We start from the raw sequence: 27,544 nt of genomic DNA on the forward strand, positions 1-27,544 counted from the left end.
CGGTGACAATGTGGCTAGAGAGCCCCTCGGCCCGTTGAGCCACCTGTATCTCTTAGAGCCTCCTATGTGGGGAGAAGATTCTTGGCTCATGAACTGGAGAGCAGCCTACGACAAACAAGGCTCTTTGTGTGGTAAGAGAACATGGTTCCTGTCTAGAGGAACACGTGCCCTCTTCACCTCATATCCATACCAGGTCGATGAAGAAGAAGAAGAAAAGCAAGTCTCTTCCGGTAGATTACCCCTTTCTCAAATATCAATATGCCATGCCAGCAATGAAACCGCCGTCGACACACCAACCTGCCCCGGTGACGAAGCTCGCCTTGTTACCAGACAAAAAGACACAAACGTCTGCGATTTCCTCTGGCAGTCCGAATCTCCTCATTGGCGTGCTCTGGACCGGGTTCGTTTCGAGCCACTTCCGGGTCTCGGGGTCCGGGTTTGTCATTGGAGAATCCACGATCCCCGGCAAGACAGCGTTGACCCGGATACGTTCAGACGCATAGTCGATTCCGTCGGAGCGGGAGACTGCCAATGCGCCGGCTTTGGCACCACTGTATGCCGGACAGTTGGACTGCGACACTAATGCGAGGCCCGAGGAGATGTTGACGATGCTTCCACGCTGGGCACGAGTCGGCGGGATCTGAGCTTCGGGATACGCCTCGCAATCCAGTGATTGAGTACGCATAATCCGAAGGGCTTCGCGAGAGCACAACCACAAACCACGGTAGTTCACGCTGTTCTGCCTGTCGAAATCCTCGAGGGAGAACTCGGTTGATCGCCCGAAGACGATGATCCCTGCGCAATGTACGGCATAGTCGAGACGGCCGAATGTTTCTTTGACGTCGGCGTAGACTCGCGTGACACTGTCCGGGTTGGAAACGTCACATTTGTAAATATGGATTTTGAGAGAGTTGTTGTCCCCGGCTGCCTCCTCGATGAGTTTCTTCGTAGCCGAGAGACCGTCTTCGTTCAGATCGAGCAGTGCGATTTGAGTGCAACCGGATTGCGCAAATGATAGAGCTGTTGCTCGCCCAATGCCCGAGCCTGAGCCAGTGATGAGCGCGACTCCTGGGACATCTGTTTTGCCCGTCATTGCAAACGTTGTGGAAGACGGCGGTGTCACCTAGTCGTCTGAGGGGGTTTTGAATGAGTTGAATATTAGTACATGTGCTGAGAGGAGATGTGTCGTCCTCGCCGAAGGCCATCTCCGGCTTTATCACGATTGCCACGTCAGAACGGCTGCAGCTAGAGCTGTACCAAAGTGCGGAGTCCGTGCATGAAAGGATAATGTACAAACCAGGGAGCGGGGTGTCACGTGGAGTACGAACATGAGCTTCTCCAGAGTCGAAAATACCCGTAGCTCGCATAATGTGTGCTTCGGTTCCAGTAGGCTGTACAGTAAGCGCATGAGCTCACCAAATTTAGCGTTGGGAAAGGACCACACTTTATTCCTTGTTGGGGAAACTTTGTTGTCCTCAGAAGAAATCGTCGTCGTCGTCATTCCGTCCTACCATGATCGGACGTTGCTGTCTAACTTGGCCCTCCCTTCCGGGCCGTTGGAACGTAAGAGCTTGCTTGAACGCGTCCTCGAATCCACTTGCAGTACCGCATCCTGTATCAGCATAGACTCTCTCGGCGTCTGGGAGCCACTTCTTGATCTGCTCTGCACGGCTGGTGTGGCTCGGATGCGTTGATAAGAACTGTGGAGGTTCCAGTTCCGATGCCTGCTTCATGCGTTGCCAGAAGTCCAAAGCTCCTCGGGGGTCGTAGCAAGCCTCGGCCATCATCAGAAGGCCAATCCGGTCTGCTTCCGCTTCTTGCGTCCTTGAGTTCGGAAGAGATAACAGTAGGTCAGCGATAGCCCTCCCAGATTGGCCGCTGATATCAAACACGAGAGACACGGCCCAGGCAGCAAGAAGGATGATGCTGGACCTTGATGCCCTCTCGGCGGCGTGATGAGCGACATTGTGAGCGATCTCATGGCCCAAGACGGCGGCAAGACCAGTCTCGCTCTGGCAAATAGGTAGAATGCCTGAGAAGACAAAAACTTTGCCGCCGGGCATCACAAAAGCGTTCTTCTCCCGAGGTTCATTGATGACATGCACCCGCCAGTCATCACCTGCCAGACCGCGGGTGGTTGGAAGCAGCCTTTCGACAACTTTGGCGACCTGCATAGTCAGAGGGTGGTCGGCTGGAAGAATTCTGCCTTGGAATTCTTTTAGTACAGATTTGTACATTTCAGCAGAACCAAAGAATTCCTTCTCTGACGTGGGAGACAGCATATTGAAGCGTCGTCGGTGAGTGACGGGGACCTCTTCGAGGTTGTAGACATAGAATGCTCCGCCGCCCACACCAACCACAGTCAGTGGCGTCTGGTAATTCCGCCAAAGGTACTGCATACGATAGACGGGACCAAAGTTGCTCCACTGCTGGCCCTTTCGCTGTTGTCCCTGTCCATACCCGGTTCCATCGTCAAATCGCCTGTAACGTGACCTCGGACCCCAAGAGGCATATCGCCGTGGCTGAAAGCGAGGCGCTTGTTTGAAATTGGGAGCAGTTTGGGAGCTTGATGGAAAGCGTTGGCGAGCGGCTTGGCTGGCACCTCGCTGGAATGCCCGGAAGGTGAACATGGGAGGGCAGAGGCGTCTCGCAGCTTGTTCTCAGTGATCTCCTGACCCGAAGGTTTCCAGCTGTTGCGCAGTGAGATAGCCCTCGCCACCCGTGACAGGCAAAGTACGATTCTGGTCGATGTCCAAAGATCAAAATTCCAGTATCATGAAGCTCTTCGAGGAAAGGCAGAGCAAAGGCAGAAGTTGAAATGACGCAGGGAAATAAATGGTGAAATCATGTGATCTCTATGCGAGCCTCGACATCTTCTGGCCTTTCTCGCCTCTTCAGCCAGGCTGGACTTGTTACCCTCTAAGACATCCCAAAGATATCACAATGGCGCTGGTCGCATACTCGGATTCCGAGAGCTCGGACGACGAAAAGGTCTCATCGCAACCTAAATCTGACAAACCCTCGACGAAGACTGCGACCAACCCGAACGCTACCTTTACCATCAACAAAGCAAACCCTAGAAAGATCCAAGTCAAGCTACAAGATACCCCCGTAAACGGCAGCTCGGATGGAGAGCCTGCTCCGAAGCGGCCTCGAATTGGTGGCGGCGGTGGAACATTCAGTGGCTTCAACTCAATGCTGCCTGCGCCCAAACGAGATGCCGATGCAAAAGCCCCTCCGAAGGCTGCTACAAGGAAGGTCTTTAGCCTGAAGACTGGCGCCGAGCCTGGCTTTAGCAGAGAGGCAGATGAAGAGCTACGCAGTCTATTCGCAGAACAAGAGCAGCAACGGCATACTACAGACCCTGACGCCGACGAGACCATACGTTCAGTCCCAAAACGAACAGAACCCGCCACAAACGGACCGAAGCAACCAGCAATACAAGGAAACCCCTTCATGTTCAAACCCCTCTCCGTGGCAAGGAATAACAAGAAGCCGAAACGAAAAGCCAACGGTCCGAAATCAGCCATCACGCAAGGGCAGGACGTGCCCACACAATCTGGGCTGGGGGATACATCATCTACAACGGTCCAGGTGACTGAGCCTGCCCCTCCGTCGAAGAAAGTCAGTCTCTTCTCGATGGGTGAAGAGGCACCGACGGTGCAACTGCCTCGAGATACGTCTGAGGAGGACGAAATCGTCGAGTTTCTGGATGATGCTCCTGACGTGACATTACCCTCAGCAACAGAAGGTCCTGTCGATGAACCAGCGCACTACCAGCCTCAGTCCCTCGATTCTATCGCTTCCGATTTGAATCTCTCCAAAGCAGACCGGCGACAGCTTTTTGGTCGCCGCGGCCAATCAGGCGGTACGGCCATCAACGTAGTCAACTTCAATACGGATCAAGAATATGCGGCGAACGAAGCACTGCGTGCAAGCGGCGAGCAAGTGCAGCACAATCCCGTTCGAGCCATCGCTCCAGGCAAGCATAGCCTGAAGCAGCTGGTGAATGCGGCTACTGGGCAGAAAGAGGCACTTGAAGAGAGCTTTGCGAGTGGCAGAAGGAATAAGAAGGAAGCTGGAAGCAAGTACGGATGGTAATATTATGTATATTGGAGATGGAGACGATCCACGTTTCAGCAACTCCGTAGGTGCTTTTAACCACAGGTCTTTTACGACAGCATCGATGTTCTGCTATCCATCCTTGCGACCGAGGGCGATAAAATGATCATATCCGGAATGAAAAAAACTAAAGAACATCCTCTTCAAGGTCCGCCAGTAATCTCCCCTGCTTCGAATCACGGGCGGCAAAGAAACTCCTAAGCGAACCAGTTGTGTGGGTTAAGGGGTCAAGAATTCATGGTGGAAAGAACAGTCCAAAATTCAATGTTCGACATTGTGCTTTCATCTCACAATTGGTCCATGATGCTATCGTCCTGTTCACTGTCGATATCACCATAGTGGATCCCACACGTTCCTGCTGTTCAACAGTCTCATCCGAGGTCCGCTCCGAGTAGGATTGTATCGATTCTGGTTACCATCACCACGCTTTTCCGCCTGTGGAAGTCTGCGAGTCGCGTGCACACTGTGCCAGAATGGGTCGCTTGCTAGATTGCTAGACGGTTCTAACCGATGGGTTTCATCTTGCCCACGTACAACATGATTTGCAGCAGTGCGCAAGGTTGGTTGCTCTGATCGAGGTGGATGTGTCCTCGCCTTTCGAGACTGGCTCAGACCGGTGTCGACTAATCGCTTGTTCCTGTTGGCTCCTAAGTGGTTGGTGGTGATGCACGGTAACGGTCACTCGTGCTCTGTTTCAGTGGGTGGCGTTACCTCTTCGATCAAAAGAGTACTCCCTGTCTGGCTCAAGCGGCGGCACGCCTTTTGAGACCCAATGCATTGCGAGGCGGGAAGGGGTTCCGTGGACACTGGGTAAGCAAGGTGCTATGGTTGTGTGTCTGTCTGTTCTTGACGTTGATCATGACTCGACCATATCTTGGAGGTACTGCGCAGTGGGTTTGCATTTAGACAATTCGGCTTGTGAAGTTTTCTGCCATGCCTGGAGCCATTGACAATGACTTCTGCTGGCTGGCCAGGCTATTGCACTGACTTACGATTTTGCGGTGACTGATCTCGCCGCTCTCGTCAAGCCAATGGAGGTGTTGGATTCGGATGCCTCGCTGCCAGCAGTTGACTTCGTGTCACGGGCCCTGGCCATTGACAATCCGGGTCGCGCTTCCTCTGCGCACAGTTGCCACAGACAGGCTTCACGGCGTCGCATCTTTTTCGTTGGAGGATGCAACGCTGGCAGCGTTCGCCAGTCTGTTGTCTCGTCGCCTGAGGGCCGCCGCGCGTACGTTGACCACCACCACCGAGGCGTGGGCTGCTGCCGCTCACGTGGAGATGATTGATGTTCCCTTGTTTGTCATTTTCACAGTGCTCTTCATCTCTGTTGTATTCTGGAAGACGTTCTGAGCCAGAGTGTCCAGTGTGCTGCGTTGGTCCCCGACTGATCCCCGGTGCGGAAATAACCTCTGAAACAGATTGGTTCTGCAGTATTGCGCAAACTGTGTCAGATGCACGATGCTAACGGGAAAAAAAAGAGCTATGGGGTGGTTGCAAACCGCACACATACCTGAGATTTCCAGTCACAGCCCATCAGCAGCAGAGCTTCTCGAGCATGCTGGACGAGGCTCTGGTCTCTGCTCTTGGGAACGACTACAGCGTAGAAGCGAGAATGTTGGCGTGGCGATTGAACTTGGCCTGCGCAGTCATATAAACCGGATTGTGTCACTCGGGTGGGAGAACCACTACTGCCAGCGACACCGTTGTCGTTGTCGTTGTCGTCTGAAGCATCATCCATCTTGGTAGCACACAGCAGATACCTCCGGGTCCGCGAGTCGTGTCTCAACGAGACGAGACGAGAGGATCTGGTCCAGGTGACGGCCAGAGTAGAAGTGTACGAAGTTGTTGTGTACCTCGTATGGTGTTTTGGTTTTCTGCTTGATGTGTATGGAGAACATGCATGCCTCACCTGTTTTTTTTTAAGGGGTGATGTTGAAGAGTATGAAGAAATCAGAGTCCCTTGCTTGCTGTCACTTAGTTGCTTACTCGAAGTCGCGTTACTACTCGTGGTGTTGTTGTTGTTGTTACTACTATTTACCGTGGCTCTAGTCACTTACTACGTACCTACCCGCCCCGTCGCCATCTAATATGTAATAGTCAGGCCATGTCACCACCGCCCATTTCGTACTTTCCAATTCATTCACTCTTCACTTTTTACCTAGATGCATAGGTAGGTGTCTCCTAAGGAGGTTATGAATACTCAATTGCCCAATCCAGCAACCCACGAACCGATCTGTCCATCTACCCTATCTACCTCCTATTATTATTACCTGCGCCCCTCCTTCCCATGACTCTCCTCTCGCTCCTTTTACCGCCTACCTTATTCAGACGTATTTCTTTTGGATAATTATTTCCGACACCACACTAAGCACCAGATAGATCTTCTACATGGTACATGCCTATGTGACCAAGGTAAGTCATTCAGTGCCGTCAGTGAGTGCGGTCAGGTCAGGTCAGGTCATGCCAAACATCACCCCTGCACGTCGACGACACTCCCAAACCACCCCTTGAGCGCTGTCGCCAACACACCCGGCAAGTCCCTGACGTCCCTGACGACGAGATAGTACGGAAAAGGAAACCCGTCGAGGTATCTCTTTGTGCGGACTCGCATTTCGCCGATTCCTTGGCCTGAAGAAGTGCCGGCACCACCGCGAGCACCACCACCCAACACGTCGTGGCTGGGATCGGGCTCAAACACCGCTTCCTTGAGATCGAGGATACTTTCGTCGCCGGCGTCGACAATGACAAAGACAATCACGATGCGCTCCTCGTCGCGCGCTTGGCGGACCAATCTCGCAATCCCGGCGTGGTCGGAACAGTGCCCGTCGCTGACGATCAGTTGGAGCTGCCACTGCTCTTGTCCACTGCTGCCCGCTGGCCGTTGAGTCCTCGCGTCGCGGAATAGACGGATGCTCTGTCTGAGCAGGCCCTTGACGTCCGTGCCGCGCTGCTCGAAGCTGAACGAGCGAAAGACCTGGGGGCCCGACTCGGCCGGCGAGAAGGGCTGGCCAAAGGGGTGCGCGACCGTGATGGCTGGGGCGTCGCCGAATCCGACCACGCAAATCTCCCCGACCTCGAGCATGGCCAGGGACTTTGTGAGGAGCGCCAGCGTCTCGAACGCGAGGACGTCGGCCCCAGACTCGCTCATGGACTTGCTGTCGTCCACGGCCACCATGATCTGGTAGTTGCGCTTGCTGGGCACCGAGCGCCGCATCCAGATCTTGTCCCGCTTGTAGTTGGACGCGATGTAAGGGATGATGCGGCGGATGTTGAGCCGCTTCCCGGTGCGATAGTCGCCGCGAAGCTTCGTGGCCGTCGTAGGTGACAAGATGAGGCGGAGTTGCTCCGTGAGCACGAGTGAGAATTGGTGCGTGCTGGCCGAACACTGCTGCCAAAGCTGCGCGGCGTTGGAGCTGCTTGTTGGAAGGGGAGCCGGTTGTGCTTGGTCGCCGTCGCGGAGCTCGAGGTGTTCAATGTCAGGCGATGAATCTTCAGATGCTGTGTCGCCAGAATCTGGCTGTCCGTCATATTCCCCCGACTGGGGCTGATGGTCAGGCACGAAAGCACCTCCATCTCGCGCTTCTCCGGTTGGGTTGGCCTGGGCCTTGAGACGGCTGAATCTCTCCGCGATATCTTCCTGCACCTCCGGTTCCAAAACGTCCGGAAGGGCTGTATCCTCGTCCATGGGCGCGTCTTCGTCTTCTATGGCTTTGCTGGGGTCGAGATTTTGAGCCTGATCTGTTGCTGCGGCACCAAGGGCCTGTGCGTCGCCCTCATCTTCGTCCCGCACATGCTCGAAATCCACATCTGCCATGTCCACATCTCCTTGGTCGTTTGCCCGTTCTTGCTCTTCCGATACTGGCAGGATTTCGCGACGCTGATGCCATCGGTCGAGCACATCCGCCAACTGCTTCAAGGATTGGTTCTGCTGATACTCGAGATCTTCTGCCCGTCCGGCGCCGCGCTCAAAGGCTCCCGTGCCGGTCTTTCCTTGTTCTTCATCTTCCGTCGCCTTGCCGGGCTGAGATTGTTGTGGGTTTGGCTCCGTGTCAGCCTGATTCATACCCTCGACGTTCTGTTCGGCATCGACGTTCTCCTGGACCTCGTTTGCCGCTCCGGACTCTCCACCAGCGGTTTCCTCCACATCGTGAGCCGTGTCGTCTTCTCGAGTGTCACGATCGCCCTCCTCTTCGTCTCCCTCTGCTTCGGGCTGGTCCTCCATAATCTCATCGTCTTGAGCCACCCCATTCTCGGTCTGTTCTTCTCCTTTGTCGGTTTCATTCTCGTCGGTGTCTTTACCGAACCGATCCTCCTGCTGTTCAGTCTCCTGAGCGTCTTCCAAACCATCGCCGTCGACTTCCTCCTTCGGGTTGTCTATATCCGACAACTCTTCCAAGCCATCATCTGAAATATCATCGTCCTTGATCTCCTCGTCACCGGCCAACTGCAGTTCCTCCGGAAGGTCCAGAGCCTTCTCTTCCTCGACGTGTTCGTCCATTTGTTGGCCTTCAGGATGGTCTCCTCCCTCATCTTGGTCTTCGCCGTCTTGGTCGATCTCCTCCTCTAGCCCCTCCATATCTTCCACGTCGTCTCCTTCGTCCCGGTTCCCATCTCCTGCAGTCTGATCATCTGATTTTTGCCCCTTGGCTTTGTCATTCTTCATCTCCCTCTCTTTCTCCGACTCGTTCTTGAGGTCGTCCCAGAGTTTCTCATCCACAGCGTTGGGGTCAAGGTCGTCAACAGTGCCGGTCTCTTCGTCGATATCGTTTTGCTCCTCGTCACCTGACTGGTCCTGGTCATCACCTCGGTCCGAGTGTTTCTCATCAGAGTCACCCGTTTCACCTTCAAGGTCCTCATTGTCCATGTCAACCGCATCTTCTGTCTTTTCTATTTCTCCGTCTCTCTCTTCCTTCTGCCCTTCGCGTGCAAGCTCAGACAGGTCTTCATCATCTTGGACATCCTTGCTGATATCCTCGGCGCCTTCTCCTTCCCCTAACCCGGTCCCGGACTCTAGTTTGCCTGTCTGCTCCTCACCATCTGCAGGCTCCGAGGGACGACAGAACCCTTGTTTTGCCATCGACGTGAAAGACCTGGCCAGCTGCAAGGCAAGGCGGGACGTCTCCAGGTACAGCGCAACATGCCGCTGATGGAGATGCTCGCATATGTAGTAATACTGGTCCAAGACTGGCATTGCCACGAGTAACAAGTTCTTGGCGGCTTCAAAGTCCTCGGGCGCCAGGAGCTGAAGTTTGTGCATCACTGATACCTCGAGGCGGTTGCTGATAGTGCTCAGCTGCAGCACGCGCAGTGCTTCGACGATGTGCTTGTCCGAGTTCGAGAGCCATCCCTGGTCTTCCTCCGAGCTGGGCATCTCCAATGGCAGGGAAGACAGGCGTTGCATTGCCACGAAAACCTGATCTACCACGTCCTTTAGGTTCTGGTCCAGCTCTCGAACAGAGAAATGCGCCAGAGAAAGTTGTGTTCCATTCGTCGTCGGTTGCGGAATTGTCTCTGTCCAGGGAACGATCTTGCGCATGAGGTACTCGATACGAGGCTTGCTGACCTGCCATTCCACGAGGAAAGACCTGAGTTGACAAACGAGGTCGCGAAACTTTTCCATCAATGCCTGTGACGTCTCCCACGCCATCCCCACGGGTGCTGCAGGCAAACCAAGAAGACCGAGTCTCAAGTCTTTGATCTGAGTAGTGTAAGAGCTGAGTGAGTCCAAGCAGCCTTTGATGTCGAACTCTCCTTGTTCTGCCTGGAACGTCAAGATGCGACGGGCAATATTCAAGATCTCTGCGAGCCACGCGAGGCGTTCTAGCACAAAGTCGATATTGTGAGCGGAAGCGGTAGATCGCAGAATCTGGCCAGACGAAGATGACACCACGGATCTGAGCATCGACAGTAGAGAGCTCAATCCCTCAGTGTCGGAAACTTGCTGTGGACTGACTTGCCGCTGACGGATTGTTAGGGACAGCAAGCCTTCCAAAAGGCCAACAGAGCGGTTGATTTCGCCTTCGGTGAGGTCGTCGGAATGATCCGTCCGAGCTGCGCGAACTTCAGGCATGACATCGAGCAATTGGTGGAACGAAGCGTTAGCATCGGATTCGGCTGACCCATGTGGACTCACTGGTGAACCTGCCACCAACGCGAGGATCGTGGCACACGACGATTGCCGCTCAAGCTCAGAGGTCGGGAGATTTCGTCTGATTCCCATGTGCGCAACTGCTTTCAGAGTATCGGCGAGCAGTCTTCTCTTCCCCTCTTGGAGGTGGCGGACAAACGAAGCGTTGTCCTCTGTCAATGCTGATGGAGTCTGCGTCCTCAACTGCTTTGACGCTTCAAGCAAGTCTTCTCGGAAGGAGGCGATCTCCATGTGCGCTTGGAATCCAGATTCCTTTGACTTGTACACATGCTGCATGCTTCTCACTGCGCCGAGCGGCTGCGTAAGACGTTCAGGTCGTGAAGTCCAATCATCGATCAGCAGACGACATCGTCCCAGTGCATCTGCGACTAGCTCATGGTCGTAGCGAGGCGCGAGAAGATCTGCCACGCCGCTTGTTGGGGAACCTTGCTTCGAGTCTTCAGGCGCGGAACATACAACACCCTGGTTGAGGAGCGCACGATACTTGCGCACGATCTTGAACAACTTGTGGTGCGATCGACGTGCACTTTCACGGAGAGCTGTGACGTTCGTATCCTTCCAGCTTGCCAGTTTGATCTGCTCGCTCAAAGCCTTCTCGAGTCCAGCACGACCTTTGTGCAACATATCCTCGACACCACCCTCATACCGACGATAATGATCAATGACATTTTGTACGCAGGCAGTGATCGCTTGGAGGTGCTGATGGGTGCCTGCCATGCACTGCAAGGTCTTATTGAGCGTGTCGAGCAGCCGCAAGCGGGCCGAATATTGACCCAACGTCGCAGATCCGAGAAACTCCTGCAGGGTTACGACCAGATGTCGTTGATAAGAAACAAAACCTCCATCCTCGGTGTCCAGGTTTCTGGAGTTGTGGATGACAGCCTCATAGGCGATGAAGTACCAGGCTTGGGCGTCTTCTTCGTGTTTACGCCTCTCTTCATCCAGTAGCCTTGACCAAGACAGGAGCTCCAGACGTCTCCAGCTAATGATCAGTGACGATAGCTGCTCGACAAGTGTGCTAACCGACCACTCCCTGCTAGCAATACTTTGCCATTGCGACACGATCTCGTACAGCTTCTCTGTCTTGGTTAGAAGTTTGGCGATGGGATCACCGAAGCTCAGACGGAGGACTTCGTTACAAAATGACAGGACCTCGGCAGGGACTGCGTGTTCAGGCCATTTCTCCTGGATCGTGTAGAACCTTGATTGAATGTCGTGCACCATATCCAGCAGCTTCTGGCTTTGCTTGACGTCCGAGTCGGTATATATGTTGAAGGCGCGGGCACTGTTGTCGCCAGCGAACTCGTCCATTTTTGCTTGCAGCTGCAGAAAGACGGCTGGTAGAAGGTCGAGAAACGAATGTTCGGTGGCCCCGCCGGCCCCAGGGATCTTGGGCATGAGCTCCAAGGTAGACAGAATGAATGCTTCGACGGCTTCCTGCGGGTTTCGTCTGGTGTAGATCTTCTGATGGAGCGTACTGAGTTGTGTCGCCGTAGCACGAGCGTTGAATTCTTGTTGATGCGCCTCAGCGGCCACGTCGTCATCTCCGTCTTCAAATTGTGGAAACATCTCCCTCATTTCGCGACTTTCGCCTGCCTCGTCGTCAAAGGTGTCCCCTCGGTAAGTGTAGTAGCGAGACCTCGTTGCAGCGTCGGCTTGGTCTTGAGTCAGGCGAGTTTTCCATTCGAAGTAATAGCTGTCGATGACCCTGAGGAACTCCTCGGTGAGGAGACCATCTTCCTTTGTTGTTAGAGCAGTTCTCACTCCGATATAATCCAGCCAGTGAAGTTTCACTGCTGGAGATGCAGCATGACGGGGTTTCCAATGTTGAACAGTAGCAGGGTTATCACCCAATAGAGGAGTACTGACGATAAGTTCGTGAAGAGCTACCGGTTTGCTGGTTCGGCTTCTCTCCCCAATCTCAAGCTCCAAAGCAAGATACAGGCATTTCAAGAACCATAGAATCGGCTTCGTAAAGTCGTCGAACGCTCGATGGGAGCTCTCGAGTCGTTCAATGATGGTCCTCAGATTTGACATTCCTTGTTGGCTAGACCATTGCTCGATCCATTCCGCACTGCCCGGTCGCAGTCCCTGAGTACCCTGGTAGTCCAAAACGACAGCGACAATTCTCGTAAAGACCTCCTGGAGCTTGAAGAGTTCGTCGTTGCCTGGCCTTACCACCGCTTGGGGTGGGGAGACGGTACCCAACTTGAGGAGCTCTTGTTGCAGGATCCGGATAACAAGAGCTGTGTCCGTTCCCATCATTTGCCGGTGGAATTGCCTTTGCCCCTCGATTCGGGAAACCAGCTCGCCCTGTCGGCGTTCATGGAGATGATACACGATCTTCGGGTATGTTGCAGGGTCCAAGGCCCTATCTGGTACCATGAGGATGAGGCCAGCGAGGGACAAGGTAACAAGACATGTTTTGAGCTGCTGAGGACCAGATTCATCTCCGACCTGTAATTGCAGCACGACAGGGAGAATCAGTCTGTCGTACACTTGGCTGAGAATCTCGCCGTTGGCCCCCTTCAAAAAGATATCGTTGCTTGACATGGTGGCTAGCTGAGATATGTCTGCTGTACCTCGTTCGGGAAAGCATGACCTTCCCTCCGGCGTCAAAAGAGCATGGAAGGAAGACATCAGGCCTTCCAGAACTGAGAGGAGGTCGTCCTTCAACGGAGAGACGAGGTTGCCAAGTAAAGATGTGTGGGTTGCCAGCGCTTTCGTCAGGGTTCGTAGTTCTTCTTTCGCATGGCTTAGGGTGCCGAGAGGCTGTTGTTGGGCTGAGGCAAGCTGAGCACTCAATTGCAATCCAATCGAGCCATCGTCCACCAGAATATCAGCATTTAGGGAGGCAAGGCGAGCCAGTGAAGTGGGCACAGAAATCTCGGGCCCAAGAGCAAGTGACGGTCTCTCGGACTGGTGTATGAACATGGCTAGGTTTCCCAGGTATGTCTCGTCCGTAATGCGCTTCTGCGACTGTACTGCCTGGTATATGAATCTGATGACGTTCTCAAATTTTCCTTCAAGAAGAAATCCCTTCGCAGATTGCTCCTGCAGCCTTGACACAATTTCTTGAAGATCCAGCATTAGGGTTTCTGATTGTTCTGACCCGATAACGGACACATACGCATCTTGCAGTCTGCGCCTCAGACCCGAGAGTGAGCTTCGAGGTTGTGACAATGAGCGACAGGCGAGATCGAATCTCCCGATGAGCTCTTCCAGTTGAATCTGACAGTTGAGTTGTGACCAAGTGCTTGCTGTCTTTGGGCGGAATATTGGCCACATGAGCTGCAGTCCGAATCCAGTCTTCGGTCTTGGATTGTGGTCCCCTAAAGCCTGCAAACAGGACGAGAACTGAGAGGAGATCTCCGGAGACTCTTGCTGAACGCGGTGCATCAAGTCACCTCCGATTTGTAGATATGCCTGGAAAGCAGCCATATCGCTCGTTTTTGTGTTCCAAAGGAGTATGAGCTCTTGGGCAAAAGTGAGGATCTGTGCGATTACTTCTGGCATGTCCAAATTGCTCATCATCTGGATCTCTCTGCGAATGACTTCTGACATTGATGAAATCACAAGCCTGCCAAATGCCGCAATTTTGGGCACTGTCCCAACTGCTTCTCTCTTTGAGACAGAGGTTGATCGCTCGAGGATGGTTTGGTCTTTGACAGCGAGAGTTTTTGCTCTACTTGATGCGTTCGACATGATCGAACTGATTTCTGCCAACTGCCGTGTGATATACCAGTACCTGGTAAACAGCTCTGTGAACGAAGACTTTGAGAGCACATCCCTGGAAATTGCTTCAAGTAAGACCAGTGGCTCGTTGAGCACAATCATTTGCGGAAATCGGTGGTCTGTAGAAAGACCCAGAGAAGCAAAGGTTTGATACACGCTTTCCACCTCGAGTAGACTTCTCTTTTGGATCTCTTGTTGCAGTAAATGGTCAGGATCAGAAGCAGGTATGGGGCAATTCCCGTCTGAGACCAACATCATGTCTGCTTGATCAAGATTGTCAACCGCGGCTTCGACACTGTGATCTTGTCGAATTTGACCAGAAACTTCCGACAAATATCGCAAGCGGGTGAGGGCAGAAGCTACCGGGTACTGGACAGCAGCAACATCATGGCTCTCATGTATATCAGGCATAAAGACCTCGAGCGATCGATTCCTCATCGCCCTCGAAAGCTCTCCGTAGCGTGGGTCCATTGTCAGAAATATCCTGAAATTCGGATGCGGCTCAATGATCCTCGTACCGGTGCTCCCACTGTGTTGCTCGCTAATGGCCAGCGATCCACCTGGTTCGAGCAATGAATTCAGCCTGTCCAGAACGGATGGGTTGCACAAATTGGCATTTTCGAGCAACAGCCACGAACCCTTCTCGACAGCATCGACGAGCACGCCATCATTCCATACGAACCGCAAGCTTTGATGATCACTTGAATTGAGGATCCTTGATATCATTTCGACTTGTGTTCGAAGTTCCGGCAATACAGACGCCAAATCTAATATCGCTGCCCGAAGTTCAGGGACCTCTATGTCATCGCCTTCGAAGAATCGCCATAGGCTCAGCAGTTGAGATTGGCCTTCCTCATCAGCTTGATTCCCCAGGGACGCCGCGATTCGTTCTCGGAGCGCTTCTCGTACTTTGGTCTGGAACCTGCTGATGTCACGGCGGAGGTCGTACTGGTCGAAACCACCAACAAGGTCTATCGTGTCCACGTCCGAGTTCATTGAGAACTCGATGAGCTCGACTCCCGCTGCAGCTGCGAGATAACGAATTAGAGTTGTCTTTCCAGAGCCAGAGGGACCGGCCACGATGATCGGCCAGTTCTGTTTAACAGCGGTCACGATAGAATTTGAGGCGGGAAGTTGGCGTGCCGACGGAGCTGTGTTTGGCGCTTCAGTGCTCTGCAAAACGGGATCCCTGGGTAGAAAGGCATTGCCAACTTGAATAAGAGTTTCAGTCATGTTGTGGTAATAGCTCTCAGGTGTTGTGGAAGTGTAGCCTGATCCAGCTTCCTTGAGGACGAGGTCTCTTTGGACAGGCGTGCGAAAACGTTCTGTCACGATAGTACGGAGGTGATAGGACGAGGGAATCATCGGCTGCTCTTTGCATAGTTGAAGCCACCGATTCACGTCACGGAGGTTCAATTCCCAAGGCCCTCCATGCGCAAAAGCTGGGTTTCGAGCAATGGCCTGCTCCAGCTGTGAGGCCACGTTAATCACACTCTCGAGTTCTTCGCTATCGACCTGTGGAAACCTGGACTCGCAAATGCGAACCAAATCCGCGCGCTGGAAAGAGTCCGCGTAGACGACGGTGAATCGATTGACAAAGGAAGCCGGAAGTCCTTTCCGACCTCCACCTTGATGATGAGGATTTTGCGCAGCAAACAGGGTGAAATCCGGATGACAGATGAAAGACTTGTCCAGCTCCGCAATATATACTTCTCGACGGTGATCCAGACAGGCATTCAGTCCTTCCAGAACGGATTGAGATGCCAGGTTCATTTCATCGAGCAAGACCCATCCACCGGACTGCATGGCCTTGAGGAGAGGTCCGTCTTGCCATGAAAACTTCCCTACTCCCTCGTTCTCGGAGGGAGCATCTGCGCCGAACAAATCCATAAGGTCTGTCTGGTCGGACAGGTTGATTCGAGTAAACTCCCTCCCACAAGCTTGGGCAAGCGCTGTCACTATTGCCGTCTTGCCCACGCCAGGACTACCTTCCAAGAGGATGGGCCTGGGCATTTGTAAAGCGCGAATGATCCTCATGGTATTTTTGGCGGTAGTCGGAGCGTTGAAGACGAGATCGGTTGTCTGCAGCTGCGAATTCTTGATTCGAGGAAGAGAGAATTGGCCAACAAGTAGGTGTTCAGCTGTAGACGAAAGTTGGGGAATTTGTTCATAGCTCTCAACCACATCGATACTCACCAGAGTTTGTAAGTGATTGAGACACTTTTGCCTTGACCAATTCAAGTCTCCAGTACCCATGGAGGTCATCCCAGCTGGATTCGCCCCAATGGAATCAATATAGACCATGAAAGCCCCGTGCACGAAAGCCGACTCTTCGCCCAGTGACTCAGCCCGATTGATAAAGTCTGCCCAGGCCAACAGATCTCGCAATGCGATACTCTTGGACGCCGCATTATGGAACTCGGTACGAAACCAGGCGGCAAACTGGAGCATCTTCTTGGCCAGGTCCATTTTCCCTGTCCTTAGTTTGTTCTCGATGATAGGTAGGAGGTCTGCTTCTTCAGACAAAGGAGGTACCCAGATCTCGGTCAGTCGATTTCGTAGTGCCGCCGACAGCTCTCTCTTCCCGTAGTCCCCGCCTGGATTCATTGTGGCGAGAAATTGAAATCTTGGGTGCGCGACAACGAGATTGTCAGCAGAGCCCTTTTCCGCGAGCAAGATTGTCCGGGAAGGCTCCAGGACACTGTTCAGGCGCTCAAGAACAGAGTCTTCGGCCAGCGAAATCTCATCGAGCAAGAAATATTCACCCTTTTTCATCGCCCGAACGAGGCTTCCGTCGTTCCAAGTAAACAAAGCTTCGTATGCCCCGATGCTAGCCCTGAGATGCTCGACGAGCTTGGGATCATAACTCGATTTATCCAATCCCTTAAACGCCTCCACGATCTCGTCAAGGTCCAGGTTGTCAGCCAAAGTGCCATCAGGTCTGGAGTAGACCAAGTCCTTCCAACTTGCCCGTACATGGTTGGCAAGCTCGGAACGGTTACGAATTGGTCGCTGAGAACCAATAAGATCACCGGTTTCAGTATTCGTATGTGCGTTGTAGATGTCGAGCGGCGTACCAGACGCTTCGGCAATCACTTGACAGATTTGAGTCTTTCCACATCCAGTTTCGCCGACCAAGAGAACCGGTTCGTGATTCTTCAATGCCTCAGACACAAGAACAAAGACTCGTCTCATCGCTGGAGTCCACACAATCGAATCATGGTGCTGAACGGTGTTCGGAATCCGCGGAACGCCATACAGAACGCTTTCGTCAATGACAATTTTGATAGTTTCCTCGAGAATCTTCTTGACCACAGCGCGCTCTGCAGGTTCCCTTACTCGTTCAGCCAAGAGCATGAAGCCGTGATGTGCCAATTGCTGCCAGTCATCCACAGGTCTCGAAGCCCATCGAAACAAGTCTCGCAGTGTGGCAAAGCTGTTTCGCTGCTCGAACAATCTGGAGGATTGTCTGAGAAGAGACAGCTTCTTGTAAACAGCGACAATCTTGGTGCAGAACGACGGAGCAATCTGGGTTCGTTCTCGCAGTATTATCTCCAATTCATCCTCTGGAATATCGTCAAAGTGGATTTCGAGGAAGCGGTTTCTAAAGGCCCGTGACAGCCGCTTGCGTCCTCCATACAAGCCAGCCGGATTCTGCGTGGCGAAGAGCATGAAGTTGGGATGTGGACGCACGATTTCCTGAGACTCTGGAATGAGTAGCTCCCTGTTATCGTCGAGCAAGCGATTCAGAGCTTCGAGCACATCACTTGGAGCCAGGTTCAATTCGTCGAGCACAATCCAGTGTCCAAGACGCAGCGCGTTCACCAAGACACCTTCTTGGAATACGAGTTTGCCGTCGGTGTCTGACATATAGCTGCCCAGATACTCTTGAAGGTCTGTGTGCTCATGATTGTTGATCCTGACGAACTTGTTCCCTGACAACTTTGCGAGATGCTCCACCATGCTCGTCTTCCCAGCCGATGTCGGACCTTGTAGAAGAATAGGAAAGCGCCGCATGGAGGTGGCGCGAGCCAGATTGAGTAAATTGCGCTCAACGGAGGGTGTTCTGATATAATGTGGTTGGAAGTCTGGAGCTGCAGGGCCTTTCTTGACGAGGTGATGCCTGAATGCAATGTAGTCCTCTCCGTTCTGCGGCATCTTGGGCTGTTGGCTGAAGAATGCTTTGCGGTTCTTGATACCGGAGAAAAGGTGCTTTTCAAGCGAGGCCAGGGCTAGATTTTCGGCTGCTCTGCTCAGGACTGTGAAAAAGCTCATCGAGAATCCCTCGTACATGGCACGTCTAAGCCCGTGGCTTGCGCTGTGTTGCAAGACATATAACAAACACCGAACGAGAGATCGAATGCTGAAATGCGGTGTGTCGCCTGCCCCATCGGTAAGCTGATGGGCTTCATTGAGCTTCTTCAGCTCGAGGTACGAGTTCGCCAGATCAAGGGCAGCTCGTTTGTCATTATCAAGCAGGGATCCCAGATAGGTTTGAATGATCTTCACCAAGTCCTCTAGACTGCCGTCACCAGAGGGGACATATATCTCGGTGAATCGTGATCTCAGGGCAGGTGGGAGGTCTTTCTTTCCTGCATCGGTTGCAGGATTCATCGCAGCAAAAACTCGAAAGTCTGGATGAGCAATAATGGTCTCGATGTTACCTGCCTCGGTGAGAAGTAATGACGGCTTCTCTTCATCCCCGTTATGTAGTAGACTGACGATATGATCCAGAGTGTCTGAGGGTGCCAGATTGACTTCGTCCAAAAGCACCCACCCACCTTCACGGACTGCTTGCACCAATCTGCCCTCGACGAAGGCAAAAGTATGCGTCTTGTCACTGTGGTCCACAAAGGCACGAACCTGCTTCACACTTTCAGCAAATTCAACCCACCTCGTGCGCAAGACTTCGTATCTCGGTGTGTCTAGTCTGCGCTTCTTATTGGCATGGACAGATCCATTAGTTTGGGCATGTTCTGCAGTGCTGAGAGAGTTTGCCGCCATTTGAATAGCTTCATTCCACAGAATCAGCAGTCTCGTCCAGTTCTGTTTCGCAAATGCCCTCGCGAGGGCTGTCTGGAATTTCTCGTTTCTCTTCGCAGAGAAAGTATCATCGAACAAGGTGTTAAACCTTTCAACAATCGGGAGGACCAGAGATCGGACTGTTACAGGCTTCAGTCCCCCAATCAGGTCACCAGCTTCGCTTTGTTGTGAAAGATTGATCACAGTAAGTGTCTGGCCTACCAAGTTTGCAACATATTGCACCAGAGTTGTCTTTCCGACGCCAGTTTCACCAACCAGGAGGCACGGTTCAGAGCAATCCGCGCACACTGCGATCCGATCCAGCGTCCTGCCGGCCGAAATGGTGAATGCAAAAGGCGCTGTCTTGGTCTGTCGACGGCGAGTGGCGACTTTTTTCAGGCGGCTTCGTCCAACCTGCACCACATCCTTGTCCTCAGAAGCAGTTGGAAAGGTTTCATACAGAACATGCCGCATCTGCTGGGGCGATACGTTCAGTTCGGCAGCAATACTCTCGGCCATCAGCTCATGGAGCTCCGCGCTGTCGAGGTAGCCTGCATAGCAATCAACAGCATCCTTGAATATGTCAAATTTTGCTTGCTCGGGCAGAGGGTCCGATTTTGAAACGGCGCCATGACGCTCCAGTCTGCGAACCATCCTTCTCAACAACTTGAGCAGGTCTCTTAAAGAGGGCATGCGTGTCTGGAGTCTTTTCAGAGCAGAGTTGTCTTTGTATAGACGAAGAAGATTTCCGTGAATGTGGAGAATAGTCGGAATGAAAACACTAGCATTAGGATATCGAGAATGAAGCAAGGCCTCGACCTCTTCAGGCGAGTAGCCGGCCGCTTGGACAGTGCGCCAGAGTCGGGGGTTGAGTAGCCACGACTGGCGAGAATTTGTGACGGGGGAAGCCTGCTCGCTTGACTCAATAGTTGCCAATATGCGAAAACCATCTCTCGGAGATATTCTTTCGTTACGGCTGGCCAGAAAGAGATCACCGTTCTCAAGAAGTGGACGCAGCACTCCCATAACCTCCCCAGGTGCCCGGTCAATATCTTCTATCAGAACCCATCGTCCTTGTTGCATGGCCTTGGTCAACACGCCGGGTTGCCAGGTGAAAGATTTGCCATCCGCCGAAGAGGTGTGTATACCCAACAAACTCTTAGCGTCAGTCTGTTCGTTGAGATGCAATGTAATCATCGACGACGATTGATTTAGAGCCCTGGCGGCCTCGTGCACTAACGAGGTCTTTCCGGAACTGGCCGGCCCCAGGATGAGGATCGGTCGGGAATCCAACAAACACTCACCAAGCTGACGTAAATTGTGTTGTGCCGTGATGGTAGGGATGAATGAAGAAGTAGAGGACGTAGAGAGGCTTTGCGTGTGGTCGCCCAAGGGTAAGTGAAGAACCCCACCGATATGAACGAGGCGTGGTGAGAAACATGCAGCAAGCAGCTTGGGAGCATTCGAAGGTGGCGTCTGTAATGAATTCCACGACTTTTCAATCTCGGCATGTGCGCGGGTCAGATCATTCCAACGTCTCTCTTCCCAAAGCTTCAGCAGTCGATAGTCAATCGTCCGGCCCTCCCATTCCCCCAAGATGGCGTCCTCGCCAACGTACGTCCTGACCATTGTCTCGGAAAAAGCGTCGGCAAAATGCATGGTTATGCACAGGCACTGGACAGCCAGGTATCTGACTGGCAAGGAGCGATGACGTAAAAAGGACGAGAAAAAGACCGGAGTGACAATGTCGGCGAGGATGCGTCGGTCAACGGAGAGGAGGCGGAAGACGGCGAGTAGCAGTGTATGTTGGACATCGTCGTCACGGAGCTCAGAGGTAGCACTCCTCAGACTCATCAGATGACGCCTCAGATGGTCTGACCGAAGAAGCCACTTGACATGAGGGCGCAGATACGTCGCAAGTGGCAGGACCCGAGCCAGACATGAAATGGTGGTGATAGTGTCAGTGAGATCAGTGCTGCGAGGAGGGGTTGACCACCTGGCGAGCAGCTCGGGGAAGAGCGGTTTGTATAGCGAGAAAAGCACATCTGTATATCGAGGTTCCCGAGTAGCACTGGCAAGTGTCTCCAAATACTGAGATGCTGTTGTTGATCTGATAATAAGTGATCGGACTTCGGTCGGAAGTACTTTGACAAATGAGTGGTCTGCATTGAGTTGCGCATCAGCCCAGGAGCAGTATACTGCTATGTCTTCCATGGTGCAACAAGATGCTGCAGACCTTTTATCTCCTTACTCTAGCCCCTGAGGATCAAGAGAGGATCGATACTTTCGAGGAACTCATTGTTGTATGGAAGACAATTCTCTACAGGCATATTTTCTTGGCGAGGCGGCGACAAGCAAAAATTTCGTGTGGCGCGAGGCTGAACAAGGCTGAACCCTGCATCGACCAATCATCTGTCGAGGATGGCAACTACAAAGATCAAGATACAAGATCAAAATACTCGGGACATTTCCATGCCTGATTTGATATTATTAGTTTGAACAAGAATAAATACCATGTCAAGGTCGATAGATTCGACGCAATACTATATGCCACTATGCACCGAGCAAGGCGTAATCTATAGAAATGTCGCTTCGAGTGCTGTCATCAAGCCGCTTCTGTTACATTTGGGTATAAATGTTCCAAAAAATAAAACACATACGAACCGCTCAAACTTTTCAAGTGCTGTGGCAAAAGTTCCTTCGCCAGAAGACACAGAGAGAGGCTTCATTCTTTCTTTCGCTGACCTTCCGAACAAGCAAACATAATGACGAAAATGTACAACGCACATATGGGAGGAATTTGTACATAGAATCATGTCGTAAAAAGGCCTCGTATTACTCTTCAGTCAGAGCGTCGTCGCCTGTCTCCCTCCATTCTCTCGACTGCTCCGTGAGCCTCTTGACTCCGGTGACTCTTTCTGCCCATAAAGATTCAGATGCAGTTCGGAATGTATAAGCCCGTTGGGATGAGATGACTCCGATTGCCTGGAGGACGGCTTTGCGGGAGTCGCGGGAGAACACGGCAGGATGGTTGATCCACTCCAAGCTAGCTTCGATGTCGGCGTCGAGAGCATTCATAATGGTGTGATCAACATTGGTTGAGCGCGGAATAGGTGTGCTTGTGTCGGAATGGGGGCTGTGGTCGCGGGCGTGGTCTGGTGTGGCGGCCCTTGGGCTGCCTGCCTTGGATTGTGGGCTATGTCGTTTATTCAATGGTTGGGTGGCGCCGGGAGGTAGTGGTGGGAGACCACCTTTGCCTAGCCCTTTGAGAATGGTCCTTGTTTCGTTTAGGAGATGGTGCGCACGCTCGTGCTGACCACGCTGGACAAGAGTGAGGGCGCGGCTTAACATGTCGGACGTCAACAACTCCATACGCCTTTGGACAATGGAGGGATGCGGAGGGATCGGAGGTGTCGGCGGCCTTCCATTCTGGCGTGAGCGGCGGTTCGAGGGCAGCATGGTGATGGTCAGCAGGGATGGCCGGGGTAGTTGTACGATCGAGCCTTCGCGGTGCAAGTCGCCAAATGAGAGATCGGCCTGGAGCAGAGGCAGTTCCTCCACACTCTGAACCCTCTGGTCATCGGTATCAAGCGAACCACCTAGGGCTTCGAGCCCAGACACGATAGATTCCCAAGCGTCCTGTGGCGCCGGCTCCGAGGTCGAGGTATCCGGATCAATCACCAACTGCACCAACACATCGCGCTTGTCGCCGAAATGAAGATCTCCCAAGCTTGCTTCAGCGTCCCGACCAGTGGCTCTCTTGGTCGTCTGGAGGGCACCGTTAATTTTGACAAACTTGGCAGGGGACCCTTCAGGCAGCTTGAGCTTGAGCTTCACATTCTGGTGTGATATCGACTGAAGAGCGCCTAGAACACCTCCAGCACATTCGCGGAGCATCATCCAGTCCTTGACGTATAGATACGACGCTTTTGTTCGGTTCGATAGCTCCAGCATGCTTTCTGGCTTGTGGGTAAGTCCAAGGCCGAAGGAGTAGATACCAACCCTGTTGACAGTTAGCAGAGGAAGCAACATGGAGTCGAGCGGCGAACATACTTTGCAGCTTCGGCTCTCTGAACAACGAAGTCCACCCCTTCCATTTCGGAAGTCGAGGAATCGCTGATCAGGAGAATGGTCGAGATCGGATTTGCGGCCTTGCGTTGCATCAGGAGATCCATTGCCACGTTGGCGCCGTCAACCACATCCGCCCGCAAACTCTTTTGTCCCACGGGGCGGATCGAGTTGAGGACTTTGTTCCATCCACCCCATGTCTTGGTCGTCATTCCAACCACCGGAACGCCTCCGCCACTTGAACCAAAGGTAACGAGACCCATCCGATCTCGATCGCCCAAATTGTGCACGAGAAATCGCAGTGTGTCTCTCAATAGGGTGATTTTCAGACCTTGCATAGAAGATGACACGGGAATAACAACCACAATATCGATCGGGACATGTAGTGACGGAGGGACTCGCCTGTCAACCATGTTCTTTGACATGGAATATTCCGTGGCCGCCGTCGTGGCCGACCGTGGCCCTCCGTAAGACGACGCAACAGAAGGCACGCGTCGAACGGCTCGATTCTGGCGACCGTATTCTTCTTCATCCGTGCCCGAGGTATCTTGTTCGTAGTCGTGGTTGAAGCGAGGAGAGGGTTCGGTGGCATGAAGGTCTCGTAATGCTCGTTGCCAGATTTCCAGCTTCTCGCGATCCTGGAACAAAAGGTGAAAGGTTGGCAACTCTGCTACTGACAGGTTTAACGTCAAGATGCACTCATCGGGAGATGCATGCACCTGTCGCAAGTGTTTCTTGATCAGAATAGAGCCTTTCAAGGTACACCTCGTCAGTTTGCGGCCGGACTCGGTGATCAATGGAGGCTGGGCGTTCTTCTTCTCCTTGACGCAAATGAGCATCTCTCCAAACAGGTAACACTCAAGCTCTTGCCACGAGTGGCGGTCCTTGCCAACTCTGATAACACTGTGCAGACGTAATTTGCCAAATCTCTGAAACTCAAGCCCGTGCCAGTTATCCACTCGCATCCTCAGCTCCTCGGTGATTTCGTCGAGGATTTCGGCAGATTCGTACCCGAGAGGTGGCTGCTGAGTTTCTTGATGCCTATGCATTGCGGGAATACCGACTCCAGAGTCGCTGGGCAGTGGAGGGACCGGGGGCGTGTTCTGCATTTCATCCATTGGGCCATGGAATTTACCTTCGGGCACTTCAATAGTAACTAAACATGTAACGGTCTGCTGTTGACGTGACCGGGTCAAGGTCGGATACTCGCTGCGAACGGTAACGGTGGGAACCGGGATGGGTTGCTTGATATCTTTGATCTGAGTTCCTGGGACAGTCGTTTCCATGGCGTGGAGATCGTAATCATGCTTTCGTGGGTGACCGGCATGGTCGTTGGTGTAATCAGTCGAGGAAGCATTGCCACTGTCGTTGCGTGAATGAGTTTGCGATCCGTGAGGGCCATGACCAATGCCGAGGCGTTCGATGCGCATTCTTTGACTGTCTCGACTATCTCGGTTGGTGTTCTCGCGGCTGAGTCTCTCACTCATTCCTTGTGAGCTGTAGGAGTCATCTTGGACCACTTGTCGGCTGGCCTCCCAGGGCATGGGTGTATTTTGTGAACTCCGCGGCGAAGATACGTCTTTGGAAGCGACCGCTCGAACCATATTACTCAATTTGGCTGTGAATTTGAATTAGGAGTGAGATTTGCAGACGCGAGAGAGAGGGAAACCTACTCAAATCCAGGATGCTGCCTCCCCGGAAGGAATCCAGGCTCAAGGGGGCATCGCATGTCGGGCAGTACTGGGAGTCCGAGTCGCGGATGTATTCGTAAAAGCAAGCCTCGTGAGCGACATGGCCACAGGAAAATTGTAAAACCCTCTCGCCCCTCAGTGTATGCTCCAAAAGCTCTTCGCAAGCGGCGCATTCCCCTCCAACAAACGTCCTTTCTCGTCGTGAACGTGAGCGGTCCGAGTCGAGCATGCCGGCCATGGGATGCCCAGCTCCTGGGACGCTTGTCGTGGGGGAAGGAGGCGGGCGTTGGTCCCTCGTACGCGGACGATGATCGTTCGGGGTATGCGGCCTGCCCAAGGTGCCAGAGGAGATGCTGGATTGTTTGTAGGTCGAGTTATGCGAAGCACCGCCCAGTGAGGAGGCCACGCGAGGAGGATACCCGTCGTGGCGGGCTCGCGAGACCTGGTCTGGGAAGTACAAAACCATGAGTCAGTTTTTTTTTCTTCTCCCTTATCCTTGCCGTGGGTGTCTTGCTGGAGCAGAAATGATCTGTGGCAACAACGCTGGAGAAGGGGAATCCCGGCCGCAAAAAGAAGGAATGTTGCTGGAGGTCTTACTGTGGGCCGGTTTCGAATGGTTTGTGCTCGTCCGAGACCTTGATCGAGGACGACTGAGCAGTCCCAACTCGTAGAGGTTTTCGGTGGTCTCTCTCGACACCTCGGCGCTGGAGTAGGAACGGTTGTGTTTGGTCATGGAAAGAGATGCCCGACTGGCAGTGCTCTCCCTCTAGCGTCAAACCAATTTCATCAAGAAGGAAGATCCTGAGAGAACTAGGGGAGATCGGTTACCACGTGGAGGGCCTCTCAATTTTGTTTTCCTCAGTGGACACCCGAGAGACGGGGATATCAGAATGGAATCCTGAGGGGGGTTACAATGGCTAAAGAGTATAGTATTGCACTTGGATGCTTCTTGGGGGGAGGAGACTGGAGTGGAAGTAGCTTGCAAATTGGTGGATTTGCTGCACTTACTTTTCTCTCCGACAAGGTCAAACCGACTCTGTGGGGGCAACTCTCATCATTGACCACGAGCACCTTAGCATTTGAGACCATGAGGCGCGATCGATTCTGACCAGTCGCACCGGCGCGGTGGGGGAGTCCCATGGCGCAACGCTGTGTGGAGCCTTGCTTCTGGGACGGCGGATGTCATGTAATGACAGGTTTGGCCAGTCTGGGGGCACCAGGGGGAGGCCCTTTTGCACCTGTGCAGCGGGTGGAGAATCTCAACGCCCGTGGGTCGAGAGCGAGAGAGGTCTGGGAGGGGTGCTCTGGCAGGCTCCGTGCTCCGTACGAGGCGCGGGCATGGAGATGGTGTTGCACCGAGCGCCTGGAACCATGCCACTGTAGGAAAGACAGGTAGCCGGCGCCGAAGAGCCGGCATTAGGCGCCTTTTAGTTCAAGAAACCAGAGGCTCCTGCAAACGCTGCGAGGGCTCGTCGGAGGATACCACCAGATGCTCATGCTGCATGGTATTCCGACCACTGCGGGGCGATTCACGTCTCAGACTGGCTGCCCATTCGAGCCTTTTCTCTGGGGGCGCCGGGTTGCAGTAGTAGTGGCAGTGATCTGCGTCCAGGCTTTCCTTGCTCGGTAAAGAATCAAGGGGTCAGGGAAATGTCCACCAACGTTGCTCGAGAGTCTCAAGCTGGGCACTTCCGGGCCTTTCCCTTCAACTCTGGAGCCCTTCAAGACCTTCCTTCCCCCAGGAACAAACGCGTCGGAACTCGAGCCTGGGCAGCCTCCGTTCTTTGACAACTCTGTGGCTCCCGTCAAAGGACCCATGGGGGCAGGAACTCACACGTCACGGACAACCCCCGTGATAGTTCCAAAGGAGAGTTCGGAAACACTGTGACATGAGGGACTGACTCGGCATAGGTACGAGGTCCAGAACTCCCAGAACTCCTGGGTCTGGAGGTATACAGTCCCGAGTACAGGGCCAGGCACCGCCGTTGTGGCCCTTTTGCCTTTCGGTGACATTGGCAATGGCATTGGCAACGGGGGCCAACGGGTAGACGACAGACAGACCAGGAAATCCTTGCCGCATGCCTTCTGGACTCGGGAACAATGGACTTTGTCAAATGTAAGGTACCACACCTTTTCGTTCAACGGTCGACCATGCTGGCCAACAAATGGCAAGACGCCTTCTAGGCTGGCTGGTGGAGCATGGTGAAGCCAAAAAGAAAAACCCTTGGGGGGTGCCTGGGTATCAATCCTTCCTGGGTTTATCGAAATTTCCCGGTGTCGTAACGAAAGCTAATATGATCTCAAACCACGTTCCATTTGCACCTATGTACGTATATATGTACGAGTATGTAGGGAATGTGCGTACCTGGACCTCTGGAGTAAGTGATCGACAGAGCTAGACCTTGACTTGCAGAATGTTAGCGATGGCTTTGCTCGGGTGTAGGTACCTCAATTCCCTCTTTCTGCTGCACACGGAAGAGCAAAACGGCAGCATTGAGGCAGATCAAAGATGGGCCCGCTCCCCAAATGGAACATGTCTCGATACCGTCTCCTGGAAAGAAGACCAAAATATCGTAGATCACATGGACTCCCCAAATTGGACGATACGGTGCTGGTTGCCTTGGTTATGTTTCGAATAACACCTGGTAAACTGGCCGGAGACTTGTATCGAGTCCATCCAGCAACTTGATCATATTCGCCTTGATGGCCCTCTCTGTTCTCGGGAGTATGATTCTGCGTCGTATACACTAGCGAT

The 27,544-nt window shown here is 53.1% G+C and overlaps 6 protein-coding genes across 6 annotated transcripts; 1 reads left to right on the forward strand and 5 right to left on the reverse strand.

Annotated features, from left to right (window-relative positions):
- Nucleotides 1-253: 253 nt before the first annotated feature.
- Nucleotides 254-1,093, reverse strand: Z517_07909 (uncharacterized protein; the record flags this gene model as incomplete). The annotated part of the gene is made up of 1 exon (XM_013426430.1): nucleotides 254-1,093. One exon carries the CDS (start codon nucleotides 1,091-1,093, stop codon nucleotides 254-256), a length of 840 nt encoding a protein of 279 aa, XP_013281884.1.
- A 382-nt stretch (nucleotides 1,094-1,475) lies between these two features.
- Nucleotides 1,476-2,630, reverse strand: Z517_07910 (uncharacterized protein; the record flags this gene model as incomplete). The annotated part of the gene is made up of 1 exon (XM_013426431.1): nucleotides 1,476-2,630. One exon carries the CDS (start codon nucleotides 2,628-2,630, stop codon nucleotides 1,476-1,478), a length of 1,155 nt encoding a protein of 384 aa, XP_013281885.1.
- A 313-nt stretch (nucleotides 2,631-2,943) lies between these two features.
- Z517_07911 (uncharacterized protein) lies at nucleotides 2,944-4,101 on the forward strand (the record flags this gene model as incomplete). The annotated part of the gene is made up of 1 exon (XM_013426432.1): nucleotides 2,944-4,101. One exon carries the CDS (start codon nucleotides 2,944-2,946, stop codon nucleotides 4,099-4,101), a length of 1,158 nt encoding a protein of 385 aa, XP_013281886.1.
- Nucleotides 4,102-5,145: 1,044 nt separating this feature from the next.
- On the reverse strand, nucleotides 5,146-5,863 carry Z517_07912 (uncharacterized protein; the record flags this gene model as incomplete). The annotated part of the gene is made up of 2 exons (XM_013426433.1): nucleotides 5,146-5,550; nucleotides 5,636-5,863. 2 exons carry the CDS (start codon nucleotides 5,861-5,863, stop codon nucleotides 5,146-5,148), a joined length of 633 nt encoding a protein of 210 aa, XP_013281887.1.
- Nucleotides 5,864-6,595: 732 nt separating this feature from the next.
- Nucleotides 6,596-21,244, reverse strand: Z517_07913 (uncharacterized protein; the record flags this gene model as incomplete). Its single annotated transcript, XM_013426434.1, has 1 exon — nucleotides 6,596-21,244. The coding sequence occupies one exon, from the start codon at nucleotides 21,242-21,244 to the stop codon at nucleotides 6,596-6,598; it is 14,649 nt and encodes a 4,882-aa protein (XP_013281888.1).
- Nucleotides 21,245-21,865: 621 nt separating this feature from the next.
- Z517_07914 (uncharacterized protein) lies at nucleotides 21,866-25,027 on the reverse strand (the record flags this gene model as incomplete). Its single annotated transcript, XM_013426435.1, has 3 exons — nucleotides 21,866-23,033; nucleotides 23,084-24,716; nucleotides 24,772-25,027. 3 exons carry the CDS (start codon nucleotides 25,025-25,027, stop codon nucleotides 21,866-21,868), a joined length of 3,057 nt encoding a protein of 1,018 aa, XP_013281889.1.
- Between the last annotated feature and the right edge of the window lie 2,517 nt (nucleotides 25,028-27,544).

This window comes from Fonsecaea pedrosoi (assembly GCF_000835455.1).
Source record: "Fonsecaea pedrosoi CBS 271.37 unplaced genomic scaffold supercont1.5, whole genome shotgun sequence".
Classification (NCBI taxonomy): Eukaryota; Fungi; Ascomycota; class Eurotiomycetes; order Chaetothyriales; family Herpotrichiellaceae; genus Fonsecaea; species Fonsecaea pedrosoi.